Source organism: Molothrus ater, chromosome 6 (genome assembly GCF_012460135.2).
Source record: "Molothrus ater isolate BHLD 08-10-18 breed brown headed cowbird chromosome 6, BPBGC_Mater_1.1, whole genome shotgun sequence".
Classification (NCBI taxonomy): domain Eukaryota; kingdom Metazoa; phylum Chordata; class Aves; order Passeriformes; family Icteridae; genus Molothrus; species Molothrus ater.
This window is the reverse complement of record NC_050483.2, coordinates 23903359-23927121: the sequence shown is the minus strand read 5'-3', so window position 1 is coordinate 23927121 and position 23763 is coordinate 23903359. Positions and strand designations below refer to the sequence as shown.

General features: G+C 38.0%; 1 protein-coding gene across 1 annotated transcript in view; it reads right to left on the bottom strand.

Annotated features, from left to right (window-relative positions):
* Window positions 1–23763, bottom strand: part of CKAP5 (cytoskeleton associated protein 5) — a 50709-nt gene that overhangs the window by 25709 nt on the left and 1237 nt on the right. The window contains 18 exon segments of the mRNA XM_054515027.1: window positions 57–151; window positions 1817–2002; window positions 2561–2577; window positions 2580–2652; window positions 3784–3894; window positions 5090–5203; window positions 6118–6300; window positions 7025–7153; window positions 7941–8105; window positions 8208–8297; window positions 11218–11322; window positions 11521–11634; window positions 12006–12109; window positions 12394–12526; window positions 13449–13620; window positions 16040–16246; window positions 17337–17530; window positions 18062–18153. Of these exon segments, the coding sequence (XP_054371002.1) occupies window positions 57–151; window positions 1817–2002; window positions 2561–2577; window positions 2580–2652; window positions 3784–3894; window positions 5090–5203; window positions 6118–6300; window positions 7025–7153; window positions 7941–8105; window positions 8208–8297; window positions 11218–11322; window positions 11521–11634; window positions 12006–12109; window positions 12394–12526; window positions 13449–13620; window positions 16040–16246; window positions 17337–17530; window positions 18062–18118 (2249 nt within the window). The 5' untranslated portion in view covers window positions 18119–18153.

Sequence of the window (23763 nt, the reverse complement as noted above, 5' to 3'; positions counted from 1 at the left end):
CAGATTAGAAACATTTTCATTCAAGTTTCTCTTAGCAATTTACTTAAAAGACTTACCCAGAAAAGCCAAACTCTTTAATTGCATTTGAAAGCCAGTTCAAAGTTTCTGACTGGTTTTTAGGATTCTTCTGAGAGAAAGCCATAGCCACAACCTGGAAAAGAAGAGAGTTAAGTGTAAACTTTCACTGGCAAACCAGGTGACAAAGCACTGTAATAAATAAGTGAAGACACCTGCAAAAAACACAGGGCAAGTGAACAGAAAAAGCTGAGGTAACAGAAAAAGCAACCGTGTCACTATAGCAGGATAGAACTGGAACTGAAGTGAACCGGAAGTTCTTGAAGTACTTAGAGGCAGCCAGAAACACCTTTATTACAGATTCGTACCTGCTTTTTAAAAAAAGCATTAGATAATTATTCATTATTACTGTGCCTCAGAAGATCATAGAAGACATCCTTCTAGAAGCTGTGCTGAATCACATGGAGGACAGGGAGGTGATTGAGACAGCCAGCACAGCTTCACCAAGGGCAAGTCCTCCTGACCAATCCCATGGCCTTTTTTGATAGAGCAATTACATCAGTGCAGTTACAAATACTATATAGCTGGACTTCAGTTAAGCCTTTGACAAGGACCCCAACAACATCCTTCCCTCTAAATTGCAGAGCCATGGATTTCATGGGTGGACTTTTGTGGGTAAGGAACTGGTGGAATGATCACATCCACAGGGTAGTGGTTAATGGCTCAGAGTCCTGATGGACATTAATGGCAGGCAGCACCCCTCAGGGATCCATATTAGGACCAGTGCCATTTAACATCATAAATGACAGACAAAAGGATTGAGGGCTTCCTGAGGGCAAGTTTGGGATGGCCAAGCTGAGTGGTGGAGTTAACACACCTGAAGGACAGGAGGCCACCCAGAGAGACCTGGACAAGCTTGAGAAGTGAGCCCATGGAAACCCGAGGAGATTCAACAAGCCAAGGTGTTGCACCTGGGTCAGGGCAACTCCTGGTATCAACACAGGCTGGGGGATGAGTGGAGAGAGAGCATGTGCAAGAGAGAGCATCCAGCCCCTCCAAGGAGGCAGGACACGACCCAGCAATGTGCACTCACAGCCCAGAAAGCCAACTGTGTGCTGGGCTGCACCAAAAGCACTGTGGCCAGCAGGGGGAGAGAGGGGATTCTCAGGGGATTCCCTCTGCTCTGCTCTTGTGAGACCCTACCAGCAGTGCTGCATCCAGTTCTGGGGCATTCAGCACAGGAAGGACATGGATCTGTTTGAATGAGTACAGAGCAGGGCCACCATGATTTAAAGGATGGAGCACCTCTCCTATGAGGGAAGGCTGACGGAATTGGAATTTTTCAGCCTGGGTAAGGTTCTAGGGTAATCTTCTTGTGGCTCTTTAGTACTTGAAGGAGGCCTCCAAGAAAACTTTTGAATAGCGCATACAGCAGGTTGAACAACAAAGAAAGGGTCTGAACTGAAAGAGGAGTTGTAGCTGTCCCACCCCTGGAAATGTTCAAGGCCAGGATGGATGGGCCTTTGGTCTAGTAGAAGGTACCGCTGCCTAGGGTGCAGGGGGAGGACCTAGATGGTCTTTGAGGCCCCTTCCAACTCAAACCATCCTATGATTCTATTTTCAGCTTTAGAGGAATATATATTTAACTTCTGCCTCAGGAAGCATCTTGAGAGCAAAGAGATCATCTTTCATGCAACAGAGAAAAATCAAAGATTTGGGATTTACTCCTCAGACTGAAAGGACACCCTACATATTATTTCAGATTTTATTTACTGAAAGAATACCTTTGCTGCTCACTCACCTGCTCAGCAGTCCATGGCAACTGACACGCTTCTGCTATTGCTGTCATGGCCTCTTTTGCATTAGTTCCACATTTCACATCACCAACCTTGTCTACAAGACCATCCAGCACAACCTGTGCTGAAGTTTTGGAGAAGTTTCCTTTCTGTGCAATTAATGCAACTATATGCAGTTTCATCTGCATCACCTGCAATGTCCAAAACAGCAAGAAAGGTACTCATGTGTTTGTGTATTTTAGATTCATTTTTCTCATTCTATATCTCTATAGATACATATAAGAATTGTATGTGGGTAAATACTAACATATAGGCAAAATTTGTATTTGCATATACATACACATTTGAATATCTAGAAGTATTTATGCACACAGCTATTTTGTACACACACAGGTGTTTTGTGTGACTATACACAAAAACTGTGTACACACACAAATACAAACTATCATATATATACACACAACCATTAATACTGGGCTGCCATTATCTACTTTTAGAACTTATATGCACACACGCTTATATATATGCACATGTATACATATACATCTAAAGACAACCTTTAGATACGTTAGATGACATCTAGAGTTTCAACTCTCAACAGAAATAAAATCCAATTTGAGAGTTTATTTACTCACTGATTACAGACAGAACCGTGGCCACAGTGACATATACACTTACAGCCTTTTAGCTGGAAACTGCTTTACATCAACAAAAATGGACTATTTACTTACTCAAGGATAATACATTACCTGAAAATTTGTTTCTTCCAACCTGGCTTCTTGGCCAGCATTCTTACTAGGGCTTGGCAAGGCATTTCACTTCTTTCCATAAGCTCAACAGCCTAAAAGATAAACATTAAGTTAACCAGTGGGTCACAAATTATACAAAACTCAAACAGAAGTTCTCAACTGTCCTTGAAGTATTTTCTTAATACTGAATTAAATTAGAGAAAGTCTCAGCATAATAATTTAACTGAAGAGCAATTTTTACAAGGAGTCTAAGGTACTGAACCAACATTTAACCTACAGATTCACATCACTACTCCTTTAATGTTCTTTAACAAATATCCTTAACAATCACTATTGGCCATTCCAACCTAGGAATTTAACACTTAATTAAAAACAAACAAACAAAATCCAGGAACAGCCTACCTGCCCCTCAAAAAGCTGCTTTTGTTATTAAGATGAAGTATATTATGCAGCTTTCATGTTGGAATGTTGACTACACAGCAGAGATTAATCCTGAATACGATCTAAATTACTGGAGTTCAGCTGTTAATGATTCAATTGAAATGGCAACATTTTAATAAAGCAGGCTTCTGCAGCAGCATTTCAATGCAGCCAGTCACCATTTCCCAACTGAAGTTCGTCACTTTTCCCACTAAAATACTAAAAGCTCAGTCATTACTGTACTGGTGTCATGGTATGAACTACTTGTACATCTACAGTTGAAGCTTTTTTTGTCTGTGACTACATGAAGCACTTTCCACTAGCTGTGAAGACTGCTAGTACTGTATAAGCCTCTAAACATAAAAATTTCAACTGGCAAATAGTTGATTATAATCAATTGCTGCCTAACACACAAACAGCAGGAACTTGTTTGCAATAGATCTGGCTTAGCTGTTGCAAAACCTTTTGTTTAAATCTAGCTACCTTTGAGACCAAGCTTTACATTTACTTGGGAGTTTTAAAAATAGTTCTAAGTATCCTCAATCAAAATACAACTATTTTTGACAAAAGTACAACTGTCTACATTAAGGTAAAATACTTACTCCACCACTGTCATGGAATTTAAAGTATATAAGCCATTTGGCTTTTTCAAGTATTGTTTAATACTTGATCCATCTGAAGTGCTGACATACAACTACTACAAGTAAGTATTTCAGGAGACTTATCAGGCCTAGAGAGCGGAAGAAATTATTACTTATTTTCTCTTTCCCTACTGCCTGTCTTATCAACTGTTCCAAACATACCTTCTGAAACTCCTCCATGCAGGCAAGCCTCTCTTTCCAGTTACCACTGTCCAACTGCTGGATACAAGAAGCTGGAAGGACAGCAGCAGCTTTCTCTTCACATACTTCTATCTGCAGCCAGATCAGAACAAGGTTAACACTCCACTGGATCCCTTCAGAAGAGGGCAGCAACCTTAAGGACAGGTAATATACTGGACTGACCCTTGTACTGTGGTGCATTTACAAAACAGGAAAAGGGTTCTGTTGTAGATTGAAAGATTTTAGTATGGATTGTGGTTTAGCGGGTCTTATGGGTTTAGAAAGCTGCTAAAATTGCACTGCAACAGAAAAGTAATCTCTGGAAAGTATGAGAAACTGTGCAGACAGTCAAAAATAATCTTGAATACCAACTATCTGCTTAAAGAATCAAGCAGAGGTAACCTGAAATTTCCAAGGTAATTTTGGATCAAGTCTGAATAAACACTGACGACAACAATTCAGAAGTTGATGAGTGCAGACAGGTCTTGTCTCCATTTTAGCAAAACAGAATATAAAAGTTATTTAGTGATAAAAACTTTCCTTGTTTCACTGGTGTCTGCATCGCCTTCAGAAACTGTCTTCTCATTTTCTACTGTATAACTAACAATATAAGCTGGATACACAATAGAAATTATTCACTGTAGGCAACACTCCAAATATAACTATGGTTTGGACTGACAGTCCAAAAAACCTGCAGATACACTTAGCGAAGCTTTAATAGCTTTTTTTACTGTTTGAGCCACAGATTCTTGGTTGGGAACCAGGTAAACTCAGGTAAGTAGGTAGAAGATGGTCAGCTAACATGCAGAATTCACTAAGTTTTTTGAAATGCAACTTCCTATGAACAGCACAAACATATTAGTTCATTTAATTATTACTTTATTTCACTTCAGATTTCAATGTAAACTCCAGAATAACGCATTCTCAGGCTTTTAATACCAGACTCCTTAGGACACAAATCATGTGTCCTAAATTACATATGAAGTATCACTGTTTTTTAAATTTCTTCCTACTTCAGGGACAAAAATATACCCTGTTATAAGGGTATAAGCATGATTTATTGCTTACTGTCTTAAATGGCCTGGTGCCAACAAGAGCCTGAAGAACAGGTGTATTTACCCAAGTCCCACTTCGCCAGTTACCAATTTACACATACTGCTTTCCCTTCTCCTAACAAAAACGAACAACGTCCATGAAAAACTCTGTAGTACCTGAAGAACTGACTAACCAAAGCTGCAATCTTTGCTTACAGAGGACTTTGTATTTTAGAGAATAGCAGAATACTCACAGAGAGCTCCGACTCAAAGATTTCTTTGGTCTCAGGACCCTTCTTGCCTTTAGGCCCAGCACCTCCTGTACCTGCAGCTGTAGCTGGTTTGCCTTTCTTCGGTGGGGCCCCAGCCTAGAAAGTAAATGGACAAGTTAGCCAAGATCAAATAGGTCTCTAGCTCACATATCAAAAGAACTGCTGTCTATCCTATACTACACTTCTGTATTCTAATGTCAGAAAAATGAGTATCTCTGATAGCATAAGAACTGCAGGCAGAGATAAATTAGAGCTTATTTAATTATACATTGCTTTTAGACTACAGGTTTTACAAAATATAACAGGACAATAGAAGATGAGAAAGAAAGGAATGATGTATTTGTGCAAGTTCAGGAAATAATTACTTAATCTGTATGTTTTCCTATGTATACTGGTTAGATACTAAACTTGTGACTGGTGTGTCTCTTTCTCAGGTTATCTGAGTACCAATAGATTTCAAAATTTTATCTATCTTCGATTGACTTACAGGTATCCCACCTGAAGAACTAAGTAGCATGTTACAAAGACCATCTACTGCAATAAATTTTTAAAATCCAAAGAATAATATTAAAGAAATGCAGGCTAATAGTTCAAATTACTTCAGAATATACAAAGGAACAAACTAAAAACTATGCTGAAAAAATACCCGACACTTAATTAGTAACCTCCCTAGTTCCAATAAATGTTGACTTCAGCCAAGTATTATATCACAGAGCACATCAATGTTACAACACCTGAGGCTCCTCTGCATGTCTCCAGTCTTTTATCACTATTTCAAAATCAAAATCTGGTATTAAGACATAAGTGACAAGACAGTTTGTATCATTAAAAACTGAGATTTTATTACATTCCCAGAAAGTCACAGATTCCTTTTGCTGTTAGGCTCACCTACTCCTGCAAAAGGACAGTGATAGCTCAGTGGAGGCATATGTTCAACAGGCCACCTTTGATCTGCAGTAAGCAACTATTTGATGCAATCGCAGACAGCTGATTGTCAGACAGCCTCTCACCTTTGCTGCAGATGCTTTTTTCAGTGGCCCTGGTTTGGTTGCTGCATCTTTTGTTTCTTTATCCCCTGCAGGTCCTGGAAGCGCAGTGGTCTTTCCAGTAATAGGCTTGCCTTCTTTTTTCTCAGCTGCTCCTCCTGCTTTTTTCCCATAAACCAATTCTACCTTTTCAGCACACTCTTTAATCTGCCAAGCAGAGGGGAAAAAAAGGTGAGGGTAGAAAGAAGCTATTTAGCTACCACAATTGGATGCACAGTGTCCCTTTACCAGCAGTGGCTCAAACCTGACTACCAAGGAAAAAATGTGAAGAGTTTAGGTTGTTTGCTTTCCAAGACTTTGTTATCTGGTGTTCCTTCAATAATAAGGTTAACCAGTCACTGGCATCAACCATCACTGTATTGCCAAAATGAAGTGCATTTATATATTAAGAAAACATTGACATCCTAGGGATACTCATAGATGCTCGAAGACTAAGTCTGAGTACCACAAATTATAAAGTCTTCATTCAGTCAACATACCTGCCAGCTTATGCAAAAGTATAACAACTTTGCTGTTGGGAAGTAAGTCTTTAATACCAAATCCTATCTACTAATACAAAATTATGGTTGTGACCTAAAAGCTTGTTTCAGACAATGAAGTGTTAAAAAACCCCCTCCATATTACCACCAACCAAAACCACAACTAAATCTCACAACCCACCTCACAGATAGTACAGCCAGATACTTTATGTAAGAATCAAGAGATTTTCAGATTCCCTGCAACATCAGCAATACTTAAGTAAAAAATACATATTCAAAAATCTGTGCTGAAATTAACTAGGCTAAAGCATCATCGTTCGCCTTCTCTAGCCTAAGATGCATCTTAAATGGATAAATGGAGCCTTTTTTACAACATTTATAACAATACTCACCCGATCAAGCTTTAGTTTGTCCACATCTGCTAGAAATGGATTCACAGCTTTCTCTCCAGCTACTTTCAAGGCAGTGCCTAATGCTTCAAACCCAGCATCTCTTACTTCAGGTGCAGAATCATTGATATGCTACAGAGAAAGACAATTTATGTCATGTGACTTGTGACTCATGTCTGAACATATTCTATACAAATCCCCTCCCGTTATTTAGAATCTAAATCTACTACAGAGCAATCCTTGACATTCCAATGCAGAAAGAAAAAGGTTGTGTTACACTTCTGTTTTCCTATGTATTGACCAAGTCTACTTTTTCTCAGATACAGCCATTTTCTCATCTTTGTTTTTTTTTTCCACAAGAAGAGGTTGAACATTCATGCTTTAAACATCATGAAAGTTCATAAAGAGTTTAAAGTTCTGTAATCTTGTCATAATCTCTATTTTTAAAGCCAAGGATATTGCCTATACCAAGGAAAGGGCTGTTTGCAATAAGAAAAAAAGTATACATCATTATCATTTACATTGATAAATGTTCTAGTGCCACTGCTGTGTATGACTCAACGATGGTTGTTCTTTTATTCATAGGAAACAACAGTATTCCAACAAAAACTTAGAGATGTGTCCAAGATGCAAGTGACAGTGTCTGGGATAATAGCTGCAAATCACTGTCCTAATCTACTACAAACTTAGTGAGTCTACAGCTTCAAAAAAGCAAAGATAAAGGAAACCAAATTGTTCCCCTGAATGGCAGTCACCTTCAAGTTGGACATCAGCCAAAACTGACTCTGAGGGCTACATAGCACACAAGAACTTTTTGGTCTCTGCACTACTTTCAGGTCTTTCTCCCCAAACAATCTAAAGCTTCACAACAACAGTGCTCAAGTCAATGCCAGAGAAGTATCAATTCCTTCTGCTTTACCTTGAGAAGTGCAGCACAGAAAGGTTTTAACAGGCTTTTTGGCAGAGTAGAAGGTGTGCAGTGTCGGAAGCTTCTTGCAATGAAAAGGGATGTTTGTTGCTTAATTGTTGGGTTTTTGTTGTCCATGACTGCCAAAATATCTTCACTTATGTTCTGCAATGTGGTCTACAGTGTTGAATAAAAAAGTCAATATTTCAGTAAAGAGAAAAGCAAATCAAAATTCAAGACCAATTCTCAGACAGTGGGGAAATGTTCACTCTTACTTACTGTAAGAAAGATTGCATCAATGGCCTCCTGCAGTGCCTGCACTACCTGAGGCTTCTTCTCTTTGAATTTCTCCAGGATTGTTGGAACAACCTATGGAAAAGGGAACAAAAATGTCAGATCCCTCTTCACTAATATAACTGGAAAGCCTGATAGTCTACCCCACGCTACTTTGTGGAGAAGCCAGTAATTCAAACATCTCCGCTGTACCCCTCCAGAAGTACACAACAGCAGTCTGAACTAGTTTATTCTTGCTGTTTTCCAACATTAAACTCATCCCAGTCACTCTATTAACAAATACAGATTTTTAAACAATTTCAAAACAAAAGGCAGACCTACAAGTTCAAAGTTCACATAATTACATATTATGGAATTATACAGAGCATAGAATGAAATGAATGATTTCACAACATAAAGGCTGTTGTGCTGTTGCATTCTAAGAATCCAAGAAGGAATTTAACCTGTCCCCTCTTTCCCAGCTTTCTGACAGCACTAAGCATGGCTTATTAAGGAAGTCCTCATCTGATCTGCAGCTGACAAGATCAAGATTCCAAGATTCTAAAGCAACTGGAATCCTCTCTGCAGCAATATTTTTCAGATCTACCACCTTGAAAAATCACATCTGACAGTAAACTATGTCATACTGAAATTTGACAGCAATTCCTACCTAGTCTAGGTGCTCAGACAGTCACTGCTGAAAAAACCAAACAAATAAAATATTTAAGGGGGAAAAAAAGTAAAAATAACTATACTGCAGATGTGCCAGTAATATGAACAGGTCCATAAGGGCTCTATAAGAGTAAGGACTTCTGTCACTGAGCCAGAAAGATGCTGATCTTAACTGTGGGAAGCAGGCTATTTTCAAGACTTTCATAAACATAACAGTTCATATTTTGGAAGCAGTCAGATACTTTACAGAAAGTTATATGCTCTTGTATAACAAAAAATAGATTTGTTTTCTACTCTGAAGCTCACTATGGGATCCCAACCACTTGTGACATACTGTGACCTAGGCTCAGGTGGTATCTTGGGCTGTAACCTCCAAATTCCCAGTTTATAGACTTCAACACTCAAAAACCTGCAGATAATACAGATGGCACCACAGAGACCATCATACATGCTACTGCAGGTGCTAGATACCCTGCCCCCCACAGAGAAAAAAGTCATAAGGAGGAGATATTTAAAATCATTAAGCCTCTGTTTTAGAAAATACTGTCAGGCAAAATGAGCATTTTTTAACATGGAAGTGAGAAACCATAGCCCATGTGAGAGGGAAAGAAGAAAAATTAGTCCAGGGGTACAAATGCAGTCAAGAGGTGAAGGTGGCATACATGTACTCAACTATAGTGAGGAATATGATTCTATGCATGATTTCACTACTCCCGTTGGAACAGACTGCAGACTAGCATTGCAGTCCTATATTTAAGTAATAGAGTTTATAATCATACAATTCTAGCAACAATTCTGTTTTATAACACTTCAACTCTCACTCTCAGGAGAAGTCTACATCTTCCTCACAAGTAAATAAATCCAGCAAACAAATCAAGTGAACTGCTAAAATGAGTACTGAGATTATACAATTCAGAGCTGCCATTATACTACTGAAAAAGTCATCTTCTTCTCAACGCCATTTCCTTGGCAACTACAGAGCTACACTCTTGTTTTAGAAGCCTGGCTTTTTCAACACTGAGTAGATATAAGGGTTAACCTTTAGAAATAAACTATAAAACAGATGCCAGAATGATTTTTGTAACTACAGACAGCTTTCAGAATGAAAGGGAGCTGGGGTTGTTTAGCCTGGAGAAAAGGAGACTCAGAGGTGACCTTATCACTCTCTTCAACTTCCTGAAGGGTGACTGTGGTGAGCTGGGGGTCGGTCTCTTTCTCTGGGCAACAACAGACAGAACAAGAGGACACAGTCTCAAGCTGTGCCAAGGGAGATAGAGGCTAGAATTAAGGAGGAAGTTTTTCACAGAAAGGGTGGTCAAATACTGGAATCATCTACCCAGGGAGGTGGTGGAGTCACCATCCCTCGATGTGTATAAAAAAAGACTGGATGTGGCACTTGGTGCCATGATCTAGCTGAGGTGCTAGAACATGGGTTGGACTCGATGATCTTAAAGATCTCTTCCAACCTAGAAATTCTGTGATTCTGTGACTGTCCAAACTGTTGTTCAGAGTTCAAGAGACCTGAATGTTTCTGAAGCAGTGAGATTCAGCAACTTCCCAATTCAGAGACAACACTACCAGCAGCCAGGCACAGCAGTTCTCTAATTCTGTTACTCTTGCATATCACACAAAAAAATTGACTGAGCAGCTTAAAGAACACAGTGATGCAGGTTTGAGAAACAAGTGAGAACTGTAACTCATTAAAAGCTCTCTCTGCTCCCACATACTGGTTAAGCTTCCCTGTATTCCCTGATATTAGCTACTGGTAAGAGAAGAGCACCATAGGAGTGAACAAACAGCACTTAACTGGAGCACCAGAACATTTTGGTACCAAAAATCTCAGAATTTGCTATTTAAGGCAGACAAAAATCCCCACAAAACCCAGGCAACAAGGAAACAGAACACCCACCACCTACCTTCCCCCAACATTCAAAAAACCCAACCAACATAAGCATACAACATGGAGGTGCTAAGAAGAACTCCGATTTAGAAACTCTTTTTTCCACAGTGGCCTACAAATGCATTCCTGTAGGGGTATCTCTAGGACAAGGTAATGTAAATAAAGTTCATTTAATGGCAGAACAATTCAATTTTCTTAGTACAGAAGATTTATATTGCAACAAAGTTTCATGTTGCTGAATACGAATGAAAAAGGTCCTTTCAAACTTAAGCTACAAAGATCTAGGCAAGTATTTCAATACTTACTCTTTTAAGGGGTTGGTAAGCATCATAATTGTACAAAGAATACCTCTGATAAATACCAAGGCTTGACACGGAAAAAGGAAAGGGAAAAAAGGTGTCCAGCATGAACAAAATCAGGAAAAAAGTACATACTCTTACTTACATGCCCTGCATACTGTCCAAATTTCTTCCGGAGGCCTGTAGCTAGTCCAGCAAGGCATTTGGCAGCCAAAGCAACTAACATAACATTTGTATCCTTTCCAACAACCTGAAGAGAAAATTGGTTTCAGAGAAATGGAAGAATTTCTTACAATTATCAGTGGGCCACAGATTGGGTTATTTCCACAACTGTTCCATTTAGTAATTTTTTACTTGTGAGTATTACATAGACTGTAACTTTTAAACTATCATACAAATAAATTATAAAAAATAAAATTATATGTGCACTCTGAGTTTTATTTACTACCTTTTTGAGAGCTTTCACCAAGTCTGCATAGTCTCCTGATTCCAGCTTGGGATTTTTCACTAGCAGTTCAACAGCCTCTAGAGCCTCTTTCCTTTCTTGCCATTTTTTTGCTTCCTGTAAAGCAAATAATTTACATTAATCTATAAATAGAAACAGTTCTAGAGAAACATACTTGCTACAGACCTTAGATTAAAAACCTTTGTTCCATCCTGAGAAAACCAAGGTCTCCCTGCCGTTCAGCATCAGTAACTGCAGTGAAATATGAAATACTGTCCTTGCCCAGGACATACCTCAGCCCCTTACAATTACAGCTTTCTTGCTGCTAAGTCCAACTTTGAAACTTATTTATGATAGCTCGCATGTTATTAACACTAGTTTGTTATTATCCACGTGGCACTAAAGCACACACTGCAGAATTGCCCATAAGTCTTAAGACTCATTAGCTATACAAAGAATTAACAGGTAGTATTTAAATTTATGCTTACTATTTTCTCATAGAAGTCTTTGGGAAGCTTGGAGAGAATTTCTACAGCTTCAAGCAACTCATATGCATCTACTTGTGGTACCGCCTCTTCCTCATCATCATCTCCTGCAACCAGGAGAGAGAAATATATAAACAGAGTGACATAAAATTTTGACTAGAGCACCACCTAAGGCTCATTGCTTAGAAAGTGCTATCAGCAGCTGTGAATTTGTTATTTCAAAAGACACTCTTTCATATAAAAGCTTCTGCCTCAGACATATTTTCTTCTTATGCAGTACACTCCACATGTTGCACCAGCTTGAGTAAAAGCTTCTTTACAATTTAATGCATTCCTTCACCAACTATATACAATATACTTGCCAACAGAGTTCAGAGATTAAATAGTTTACCTCCATCTGCATCTCCTCCAAGTCCCTGCTGCTGCTCAAATTTTGCTTTCAGCTCCTGTTGGGAACGCAGGAACCTGGTCTGCTTAGGAGCAGCTGATGACACTTTGATCCATTCTTCTTCCAGCTCTTTTAGCTGCCAAAAGGGAAAGGAATCATCGTATCAGAGACATTACGGACATACCCCAAGACAAGCAAGCCATTACAGTTTTCCCATTTCAAAGCCAAGACAGCACTACATTTCATTACTATCTTTTTTCTGCCACTAAAGGAGTGACTTCACATTCACTGTTCAGAAGTTTGCGGATAAACTTAGTCAAAGGAGAGAATGTTACTGCAAAGCATTTACATAAGAACAAATAGTAGAACAGTCAGAATGGTGTGGCCTCTCTGCAGACTTTGAAATAAAAATGGCTCAGCACAAAGGAAGCTTTCCTTTACAGCTATGCTATTATTACTATTATATAGTAAAACTAAGATGAAACAAACATGCTGAGCTACATTTGATGAAACAGTTTGGTTTTTTTAACCATGCCCTTTTAAAGCAAGCTACTGCTTTTCACCTAAACATAATTAACTCAAGTAGGTAGGAGGAAAGGATGCATAATTTGTGAAGTTTTAAAATGATGAAATATCCTATCTTAATTCAGTGCCACTTCCTGAAAGGAAACAGTCACATCCTGAGCATCATCAGAATAAGTATGAAGGGATGCACAGAGGAAAAAACTTCAGAAAAAAGAAAACTGAGAATAACAATTATTGACTTGAAGACATTCAGTGCAAGGGTCTTTTATAAGGGCAGCCATTCTGCTACATTCTACTGCTCAATTGCTATCCTCAGTTCCAATACGAAGCTGCACCCCACAACTACATGTATGTTCAGAGCAACCAAACTCTGTTATGATTTCCTTACAAACGACTAGGAGTGACCAATATTTTGGGTAAAGTTAAATGGAGTGAAAAAATACATTCCAATTTTGGCTTTAAGAATGCCCAACATCACAGAATCAGGGAGGATGAGAATCAAATGTTTGGATACAGAAGTACTTCCTGCCTACCTGAACAGAATTTATGTTCTGCAATGGAGGTCTCAAAGCATCCCTTATCCAACGGTAAATTTCCACAGCAAGGAGCTTGGCTTCGTCTCGAACAGCCTTTTCCCGAGATTCAAAAAGTTTTGGCAATACTTTGATGATTGGCTTCAGTGAGATTATCTTTGAACCAAATTCACTGACAGTGAAACACACGGAATAGCATCAGTGTCCATCAACAGGGAGCAATTCACAAATACCTCATTTTTCAAAAAACAGTTTATGAAAGTATTCCAGTGCACGGTTAGAGATTTCGTCATTTACTCAAACCATTATGCTAGATGTTATTTTGAGATGCTACCATAAAATTTAAAGAATATATGCCCTATCAAAATTAACCTCCACACCCAGCTTGGAATTACAAAATCAGGCCTCTCAAATGACTTCAAAGTACTTAATCCAATCCAGTGTTTAAATCAGCTCCCTTGCCAAGAGGGGAAAAAATACAAGAGCAGCAAGAAAGAAGTTGTCCTTAGACCAAAATTTGTATGACCTCTTTTTTTTTTTAATCAGAATAGAATCTCCTTTGTCTATCCTTGGAAACAAGCTGCAATAAAGGCATTAGTCACTTTTCCACTTGTTGGACCAGATAATTATAGTGAGCTTGGGTCATCTTCACAGAAAACATATGTGCTAAAATATGTGCCACTGAAGGAACACATAAAACAAGTTTCCTCAGCCAACCACCCTTCCTTGACAGAAGATTCTATGTGCTGTTGCACTTAATACACAAAACTTCCTACTTCAATCACTGATGAATGAGAACACAAGAACTTTCTTTTCAAACTCATAGCAAAGTTAATTGCTGTAGTTACTAAGGCATCATATATAAATCACCTCAAAAGCAATATTTTTTTTTGATTCAGAAAGATTTCTTCTTAATTCTGAATTAGCCTTTCTACCAATCACACTTTTTCTTATGGTTCCCTCCAATTCAAGTTCCACATAAAAAAGCTAGCAAAAAAGGCTGCTCAAGGACTAAAATCTACATGTCTCACTTTCTAGAAATTCTAGTGCACATCATTTTATTTCCACATCAATTTTAAAAAACACTCAGTGTAAAAACCTTCAAAACAGGTAGTAACAAAATTTAAATATATGAACAAATGAGGTGCCCAATAATTCAATTTTTCTATCATAACTTAAAAAGAGAGCATATTTGGAGAAATGCCTATGCAAACCTATTTGTATCCAATTCATATAATCTATTTTATACAACAAGAAAGAATAGAAACCTTAGCACAAGACAGAAAACACCAGAAATTAAACTAGTAATGCATTCAAGCTACCCACCTAGGTACAACACAGAAAAATTTTGTTATCAATGCACAAAGTCTACCAAAGCATAAGAAAAATTTAAGTAGCAACACAGCTCAGAAGCAGAAGATGGAGTTTAAGCCTACAGGGCTGCATAAGAGTATTTGATCTTAACATCACAAAGATAATAAAATACTGCAAAAAAGAAAAAAAAAACATATGCGGCACATTTTACAGAAGTAGTTAGTTGAAAGATACTGAAGAAGGTTATGCAGGTTTCTAACTACACTGCACTGTTAAAAGGACATTTAACCAGATAAGCAAATTAAAATACCTAAAACACATTCTTAAATATAGGACAGTAGTTTCACTTAGCAGAAGCATAGGTAATGTGTTAAGCCCAAAGCTTTATTTTGATATTACTGAAGCCTGAAAAAATCAGTTTAACAAGGATCATCTCTATATATGCCCCAGCAAGTTCTCTATATAACATAAGGCACTCTCCACATACATCATACAGTTTTCACATGAGCTGCTTTACTCAGAAAGAAGTCTTCTGTCCATTAATTTCAAAATTTTCTGTTTTCTTTAAAAAAAACCCTAATGGTCAGTAAATTTTATATACACCAAGTACAAGAATTTCATAAAACCCCAGTATTTTTTCACTCAATGGCAGCAAACAAACTTCATGTGGAACCAAAAAATAATCTAATACTGAAGCCTCCTTCATCATCTTAAATTAGATATGATTTTTAGGGAGCACTAGCAGCTCTCCTTTTCAATAAAGGAATTATTATATGGACAATAGAAGCTTACTGTGCAATGAGCTTGGTATTTTTTTTCCTTTCTTCTAAAAACACACACTGTGTACCCAATTAAACATGCTCACATCAGTGAGGAAAACAGTGGTTTAAAATAAACTAAAACAAAAAAACTAAACTATGTTTTAGTTTTCACATCAGTGAGTTTATTACAGATATTCAGAAGAGAACCTTCAGTCTGGTACAAGACACAGGAATCTTGCCCTTCTCTCAGAGGCTGGGAAAATGTAAGTTTGGTAAACAGTTGCCAAGAATGAAAGAGATCCAAATGAGTCTAGTACAACATAGACAACCCTCACATCTAACAAATCCCATTATGTTGTCAACTGCTGCTGTCAAAAAATACCAATTCAGGAAAGATGCATTCTAGTCAACAATAACAAGGGCCTGCTAAAGACAGCAATAAAATTAGACTCCACATATTGCTGGAGTGAGGAAAAAGAAGAAAACCACAAAAAACACCATGAACTAAAAGCTTACCTTAGTGCTTTCCTCAGTGTCTCTATACATGCTACTATGATTTTTGGGTTTTTGTTGTCCAGACCCTTTAATAATTCTTCTTGTATTGCCTCTCCTTTCTCAATTTCTATATACATTAGACATATATCTTCACCCAGCTCTTTTGCTCTGGCCTTTGGCTGATTGAACACTTTATTTACAACTCCTGACGCTACTTCTCCTGTTGTCCTGAAAGATGAGAGGGCAGTACTTTTGGAACATTTATGTGAATTAAGTGTTCTACATCATTATCCACAGGAAAAACACACACAACACCAAATCCAGATTAAGACCCAACAAGCCTTCACATAAAAGGGACTACATCCTAAGATAACCTTGAAGGAAATAGCCCTTTTTAAGGGATGGATTCATCATCTGGTTTTATAAAAGAACACAGATCACAGTTAATATGATTCTAATATCAGACTACACCAGTGAATAGTAGACATTCTCAAGAGTGTATTAACACTCTCTAGTTGAGGTTCACAAATAAATGCTATGTCCTGGAATTATTTATGTTGCAATATGTTAAGGGTATCAGTACATAATCACAGCACAGTATTTCACACAGGCTTCCAAGCTTCACATAAACTAAATCACTGACACCACTTTTAAACCAAGGAGTGTGGAAGGTTTTTAGATTTTTTTAAACAAAGCTTTGTGTTTATTTGTTTTTAAGTAAGACCTTTATTCATTTCATCAGGTCACAAAGTCAGTGGGCCAAAGTGGACTAACTGGCCTGTTACATGCTTTTATTTCACCCTCAGGAGTATGGGCTACACAACATGCAAGTACTAAAACACATCCAGTGAAGAAATTGGCAGGTATGAAGATTTATATTGGTTATGCTGGATGCAATGTCACATAAACATAACTATATTTTATTTAATGTATGAATTACACAAAAAAGGCTCCCTCCTGTATAGATAAGACTATTTCAATCAAACAAGAACAGAGATTTCCAGTTCACAGCACTTACACCACCACATTAGTGATTCACTTTTTTCACCATTTCAGAAATTTTTACTAGTGCCTTCAATAGTTTTTTAGAACATTGCTGCAAGTAAGTTGTGATAAGTTAATATGCACATGGAGGCCATCCACAAGGAAAGCCTGCCATTCAGCAAGTTCTCTAGATTGGAAAGCAAGTTCTGCTTTTAACAGTACAGATCAGAACTGATAGTGGTCACTGCATAATTTACATGCAGCTGCAGCCTTTCTCAGAGAGGCACATTAAACTGTCCTAACAGCATAAGAGCAGCAAGAAAAGGCTACTTACTTCCCAGCTACATAAGCATTTTCAACATAAGCAAGCGCTGCTTCCAGTCCTTTCAGCTGAGCCACTGCATTGGAGTCAGTCACAAATTTCTTTATCAATCCAAGATATTTGGACCATTCAGGACTCTTTTCATCATCTATCTTCTGGAAGAGCTTAAGGGCTTCTTCATAACCGTTTAATCTGGCTTTCCATAGCTGGAATCAGAAATTGGACATTTAAATGTTGTGCTATTTACAACCTTAACTCACCGATCTCACAAAGCTCTTCAATTACATTTGAAAGTATGCTCAGCAAGCTGGCACCTGCAGATTTCTCTTCAGTGTCTATATGAATGACATGCAACAGGACAAAATACTTCTTTTTCTCCTCCCAAGAATAATCTGGATAGAGAAATGCCAGTCTTCCCCCCTGCTCTTCATAAGTTCTAGCAAACACCAGTGAGGAGGTGGGAGCCCACAGTTTCAGCTACAGATGAGTAATTTCTCCACGTGAATGAGTGTACTTATCTGTCAGCACACAAGCTTACGCCATACAACGCTACTAAAATCTGCTTAATAGAGGTTATTCAGCCTCTAGGCTGGATAGAGCTGATGCAGTTTCAGATCTGTTAATACTCACACCATGCAGCTGTCAAGATTACCCAATTACAGAGTATTTAGATACAGAAACACTACAAAATCATCATGAGCAGGGATATTCAGCAAGCCAAATCCATGATCACCTACCTTATGTTCACATTTCTGATCAATGGGCAATTTCATCCACTCACTGTCGTCCCCCATCGTAAATCAGGTTCTCTCTATAACTACAGTAATTTCTGTGGAGATAAGGACAAGTTAAAAAGCAGAAAAATAAATATTGGGTGAATACATACTTATACCTAAAAATACAAAAACATAAAACTAAACCAACCAACCAACAACAACCAAAAAAAAAAATCAAACAAAAAAAAAAAACCACCCCCCCCCAAAACACCCCATACCAAAGCAAAACCACAACACACACAAAAACTCCCAAAACAACAAAAACAACAACAAAAAATTCCAAAACAATACAACTCCCCAGTTCTGTAGCAAATCTCATTGCAAATATGCAATCCGAGATTGTAATTAGCACACTTTGAAGACCAGACCACTATTTTTTTAGCTCTAGAAAATTACCAGAAGCCATTAAAGATTAGAGAGCAGTGCAATTTGTAGTATTTCTCACACTACAAGTCTCAATAGGTAAAACTTTTAGTAAGCTGAAAAGGCATGTGGAATATAACCTCACCTAAGCTTGAGGAGAAATGTACTACAGCTAAGGCACTAAACCAAAATGAGTTCCCATCAACACTAAAAACTGGCTCTTACTGACACATGCTTTTAGCAACAGGTGCCATGAATCAGTGTCAAAAAATAATCAGATGCAAGTGTAAGGACAGTCATTTTAACAACTTTATAAACAGCACAACTGAAATGAAGAGTTATCAAGAAGAACAAAACCCATTTTGCCCTAATGTAGCCAGCATCAGCAACTGTCAACAAGAGATCAATTTCTTGCCACGTGGAGGGTTTAAATCCTTAATCATTCAAGTTGTAGTGGTTTCCCCCTTCTTCCTTTCCTTTAGATTAAAACAAGAACACTGACTATTAGGGTATGACAGATGAGATCTTAGGCTCAATGCCCATCTCAGACTTATTGTACAACTAATCTGACTGCTCAGAAAATAATGAGACAACCAGTCTGATGCAGAGAGGTCAGCAAAATGAAAATAGCAGCAGCAGTAGAAAGGGCTCCCAGTGTTATTTATAAGCACAAAATCAAACCAGAGAGGGAGTAACACATTTCAACACACCAGTCTGAATGCACAGACCAAGCCAAGAACTCTATAACCCCATCATACACAACAATTTACCATTACAGGCATATAAGTACACAACACTAGCAGAATGCTTCTAACAGAAATTCAGCCTTTGGCCTACAAAGTATTTCACCTAATTCACTCAGAGGTTGTCTGTAGAAAATTAATCCCTTGAATTAGGGGCATATTTTCACTCACATAAATGAAGTAAGTAAGTACTTCAAAGCCTTCTGTCAGCTGCACAACACTAACACATACAGCTAACCTGACAGCAAAATTAGGCTAGCAACACCATACAGTAAAACCAGTCTTTTTTATTCCTTCCTGGATAAGTTAGAAGATACTCAAGTAACATCCCAACCTCCCAATAATTAAAAACCAAAAACCATAAGAAACAAAAAGAACTCCAAAACCCCTACCTGTCACCAATACACACAGCCCCACAGCAAATTACACTAAGCTTGCCTTAAATATTTACAAGTTCCTATGGATGTTAATACTGTTCTCACTGTAATTGCATAAACTATTAATTTGCCCAATGGCAGTAAAACAAGAGTCAATGTCAGAACACAAACTGACTACATACATAAACAAGTGCATCCAAGCGTTATTAGGGTGTTTCCTTCTCATTCCCTTTCTCATCAAAACAAACAACAATATGGGTATTTTTTCTTGACATCAGCACAGTGGTAACAAGTGTGCTTCTAAAGAAACACACTTTTTTTGGGGAGGGCCAAAGAACTGTAAACCACTGAGAATGAAAGGATCTGCTTATTATGTAAGAAGCGAAGTACTCAGAAGTGAGGCTACCTAAAACCCATTCCACTGAACTGTTAATTCTCTTTCACTATCTTTTTTAATGCTCAACTTACTAAAAAACAATACAAAAAAAACCTCTAGTCACAGCATTTCTCCACGTCAGGAATTGACAAAAAAAAGGTACTCCAAATTAAAATTTACAATGAGACTAGAACTCATTCTATTCTCATTTACAATGAGAATAGAACTCAAAGGTCATACCAATCCCAAACAGTCATACAAGGTCAAAAGGGCAAGTGAGTTACTGCATCCAAACCCCGTCAGCCTTTTGCAATGGATCTGCTTAAACTCCTGCTTATGTTTTCTTTCCCCAACCTCTCATTTGCTCTCTTATCCCTCCTTCAGCCTTCTGAGAGAGTTCAAAACGAAATAGAATTCAACAAACTCCTGGTTCAAACTCAATGCATTTTACCTATTAAAAAAAACCAACCAAAAAAAACCCACCAAAACCACAAAAAACCAGAAACCAAATATGCACACCGAAACAACGCAAAAAGCACCACCCCACACCCAAAATAAGATGCTCAGGGCAAATACAGAAGTAGAGGGTAAAACATATCAAACTCTATAAAGGCAACGACTTCTCTCTAAAAGCAAGAAACAAGACTGAATCCACATGAAAAGCTTTCCAAACGGTGCACCTAGCAAGAGATGCAGGCATGCCGTAGAGCGAAGAGTTTCCAGCAGTAAAATTCCCCATTCCTTAAGTTAGCTCTGCAGCCAAGTGCCATCAGCAAAGACAGTTTTGCCAGTATAAACTGAGCTGGCATTAGGAATATCTTCATTTGAATGCACCAATATAGAAATAATGGAGTACTTCCTCAGTGTGGATGCAGACAACAAATAGATGCAGTGGTCTCTTCCCAAAGTCACATACACCCTTGCAAAGAAAAAGCAAAACTAACTTTATAGAAAATTAGGTAGCTCTGATTCTTAATCAGAAACTTGGAACTAATTCAAGCTATTGCCTCTTTATACTTTTTTGTTGAAGAACACATAAGGAACCAATACAAAGATAATAGTTATTCTGAAGAAAAATGGGAAAAAAGCATGAACACACATGCCAGCAACAGGAACACCAGGATAAACTTTTGGCACCTGTACTAGACATCTACACTGTTTTTTTAGAAAACTGACAAAAGCATGAACTTACTACCTCAACAATTAAAAGAAACATTATTTCTCTCAATAGATCTGTTCTGCCAAGGAAAGAAGTCTAACTGTAGGACAGTCCTCAATCAAAACCTCAATTCAGTTCAAACCCTAAAGTCAATACCAACTCTATTAAAAAGGCTTGTCCATTACCAGAATGATTTACAATTATTTTTATCCTTACACATTGTCCTGAGTTGACTATATGATGCTTTTATCCCCAATCGTTTAGTTCTGTTTTATGCTGAGTAGTAAGTTTTGCACCTTTAAGACGTGTTCCAGAGAGTGAAGGGAGGGAGAGAAGAAGCACGCAGTTTGTTTTCAGACACTGCACTCACTCCTCCACATTCCTGCTCCTGAATGTGTTGTCTGCAGAGAGACAGCAGAACAGAGCTCTCTTTTGCTTTTAGTTAGTTTAGCTAGCTGAAGCAAAGAAGTTCCCTGGACTGTAGTTTTTTTTTTTTCCCTTTTCTTTAGATCTCTTGAAACTTGCTCTAGACTGAACACCCAGGGGAGCACCGACAGCTCGCACCTGTGGCCCACCGGGCCGGGCCTGGCCTGCGACATTTCCAGCACTGGACAGACTGACCAGAGACTGAGTGAGCTCAGCTGCAACCCAAGGACAGAGTTTTATCAGCTTGTCATCTCTTTTAGAGCAGTAAGGAGTTTTATTGTTTAATATTGTTTAGGTTTTATTGTTTAATAAATAGTTTTTTTCCACTTTTCTCCAAAAAAGTAGTTTCTCGCGGACCGAGTGGGGGGAGGGGCCAATTGAATCTGTTTTACTAAAAGAGCCCCTTTGGGGTTCTCTCCCAAATTTGCTCTAAACCAAAACACACATATACAACAGTTCACTGCCACAAAGTACAACCTCTTGCTTGTACAGTAGTGATACACTACAGCATCTAGCATTTGCCTTCCCACATCACAATGTACTTAACTTGGGGGGAATCACACACTATAAGAGAGACATAGGGAAGGGAGTTGAATGACCATGAAACAGTGTTTCACCTATTTTTTTTTTCAGTCTGGTCAACTGAGTTCCCCTACTATTTTTACAATCGATACTTCAATTACAAAATGGGTTAAGTTACTTTCTGCACTGAATCTGCCATCCAAAAATAGCGATAAAATTATACTCCCCCCAGTAATTTACAAATCCCTTTAGAACAGACAATTTCTCAGAAAGTATTCCACAGTCACAGAGGGAAAGCTCCTTCTTAAACATCCAGTCTTTCTAGCTTCATCACTGCTCATGTCTGTCCTAATGCCAAGATTTTGTACTGTCTGCATCTTGCATTCAACAGAATAAAAGATTATTGTTTCTCTTTTCAATTAAGTCACTGGGTTCTGTGTGATCATAGAGTACCCCGCATTTGACAAAAAAGTTTTTCTTAAAAGCTTCTTTGCAAAGACATGCAAACCTCAAGTCATTACTTCTCAACAACCAAATAGCAAGTGGCCTCGTTATATGATAACACAGCTAAATTCCCTTATTACTAGTGAATTTGCAGCAATGAAGTGTTTGACCTACATAGATTTTTTTTGCTGCCACAACTTGGAACAAACAGAATTAAGTATTTCAGAAACAACATTAATTTTGGTAAAATCTAGAAAACAATCCCTCTTAAGCAACTGAACTGCCAAAGTAAGTTTTGCGAGAGACACTTGTCATAAAAGTGGTCAATGCAACATTTCCAAAAGCAAGTCACCCGAGAAATCAGTAGTGGAGATGAATAACAAATCTTTCCTGACAGTTCTTGGCAGGGCAGCTTTATATTACAGAACAGTGACAAAATGAAGACCATCAAGGAAAGAAGAGGATCTTTTGAAGGGAGATCATGCAAAATGCAGCAAGAGTGGAAAGCATTTACAAGGCAGCACAAATGCAAGAATTTCAAATGTAAAAGTGAGAATTGCCAAACAAATATATGTACATTTGGAAAACAAATGGATCAACACATTAAAAGATTGTGAGAAAGCATGAAAACATCCAAAGTTTGGATTCACCATGAACTACTCTGAACAGCTCTTACTCAACTTCTAAATAAATGCTTTTCCTGCTACAATTTGCAGAGCTGAATTGCATTAACATCATAGCTTATAGTATGGGGTACTGCTAAGGAAAAGTCTTTATATCATTAACATTCTAAAATGTGATTTCTTTTGAAGCATACATTCATCATCTATCACTGTATATTATTGTGAAGTGTCAGCTTCCAGCCCATTTTCTACAGAAGATGTACAATGGCAAACTAGGAAGCCATTTTATGCTAAACAAAACCAGATGTTTATTGATAATGATTGTCTACTTCTCCCTACTCACTTTCACATATTGAATATTACAGTTGCACAAGAACATCATCAAATATTTTCATATTTTGAGAGGTTCTCAAAAGCATTACTCAAGTGTAAGTTCAGAGAAATCAAGACACGTATTTTTAAAGTAAAAATCTGTTTGAAATGTTCCTATACAATAGGGCACAAATCTGGAGCACATATAGTTGGACGTCACATTTCAGATAAAACTATACTTCTTGGCGGACAGATCTCTGGTAGTGCAGCCACAGTTTTCTCAGTAGAAGGAATTGTTTGGTTTTTTTTTTGTTTAAT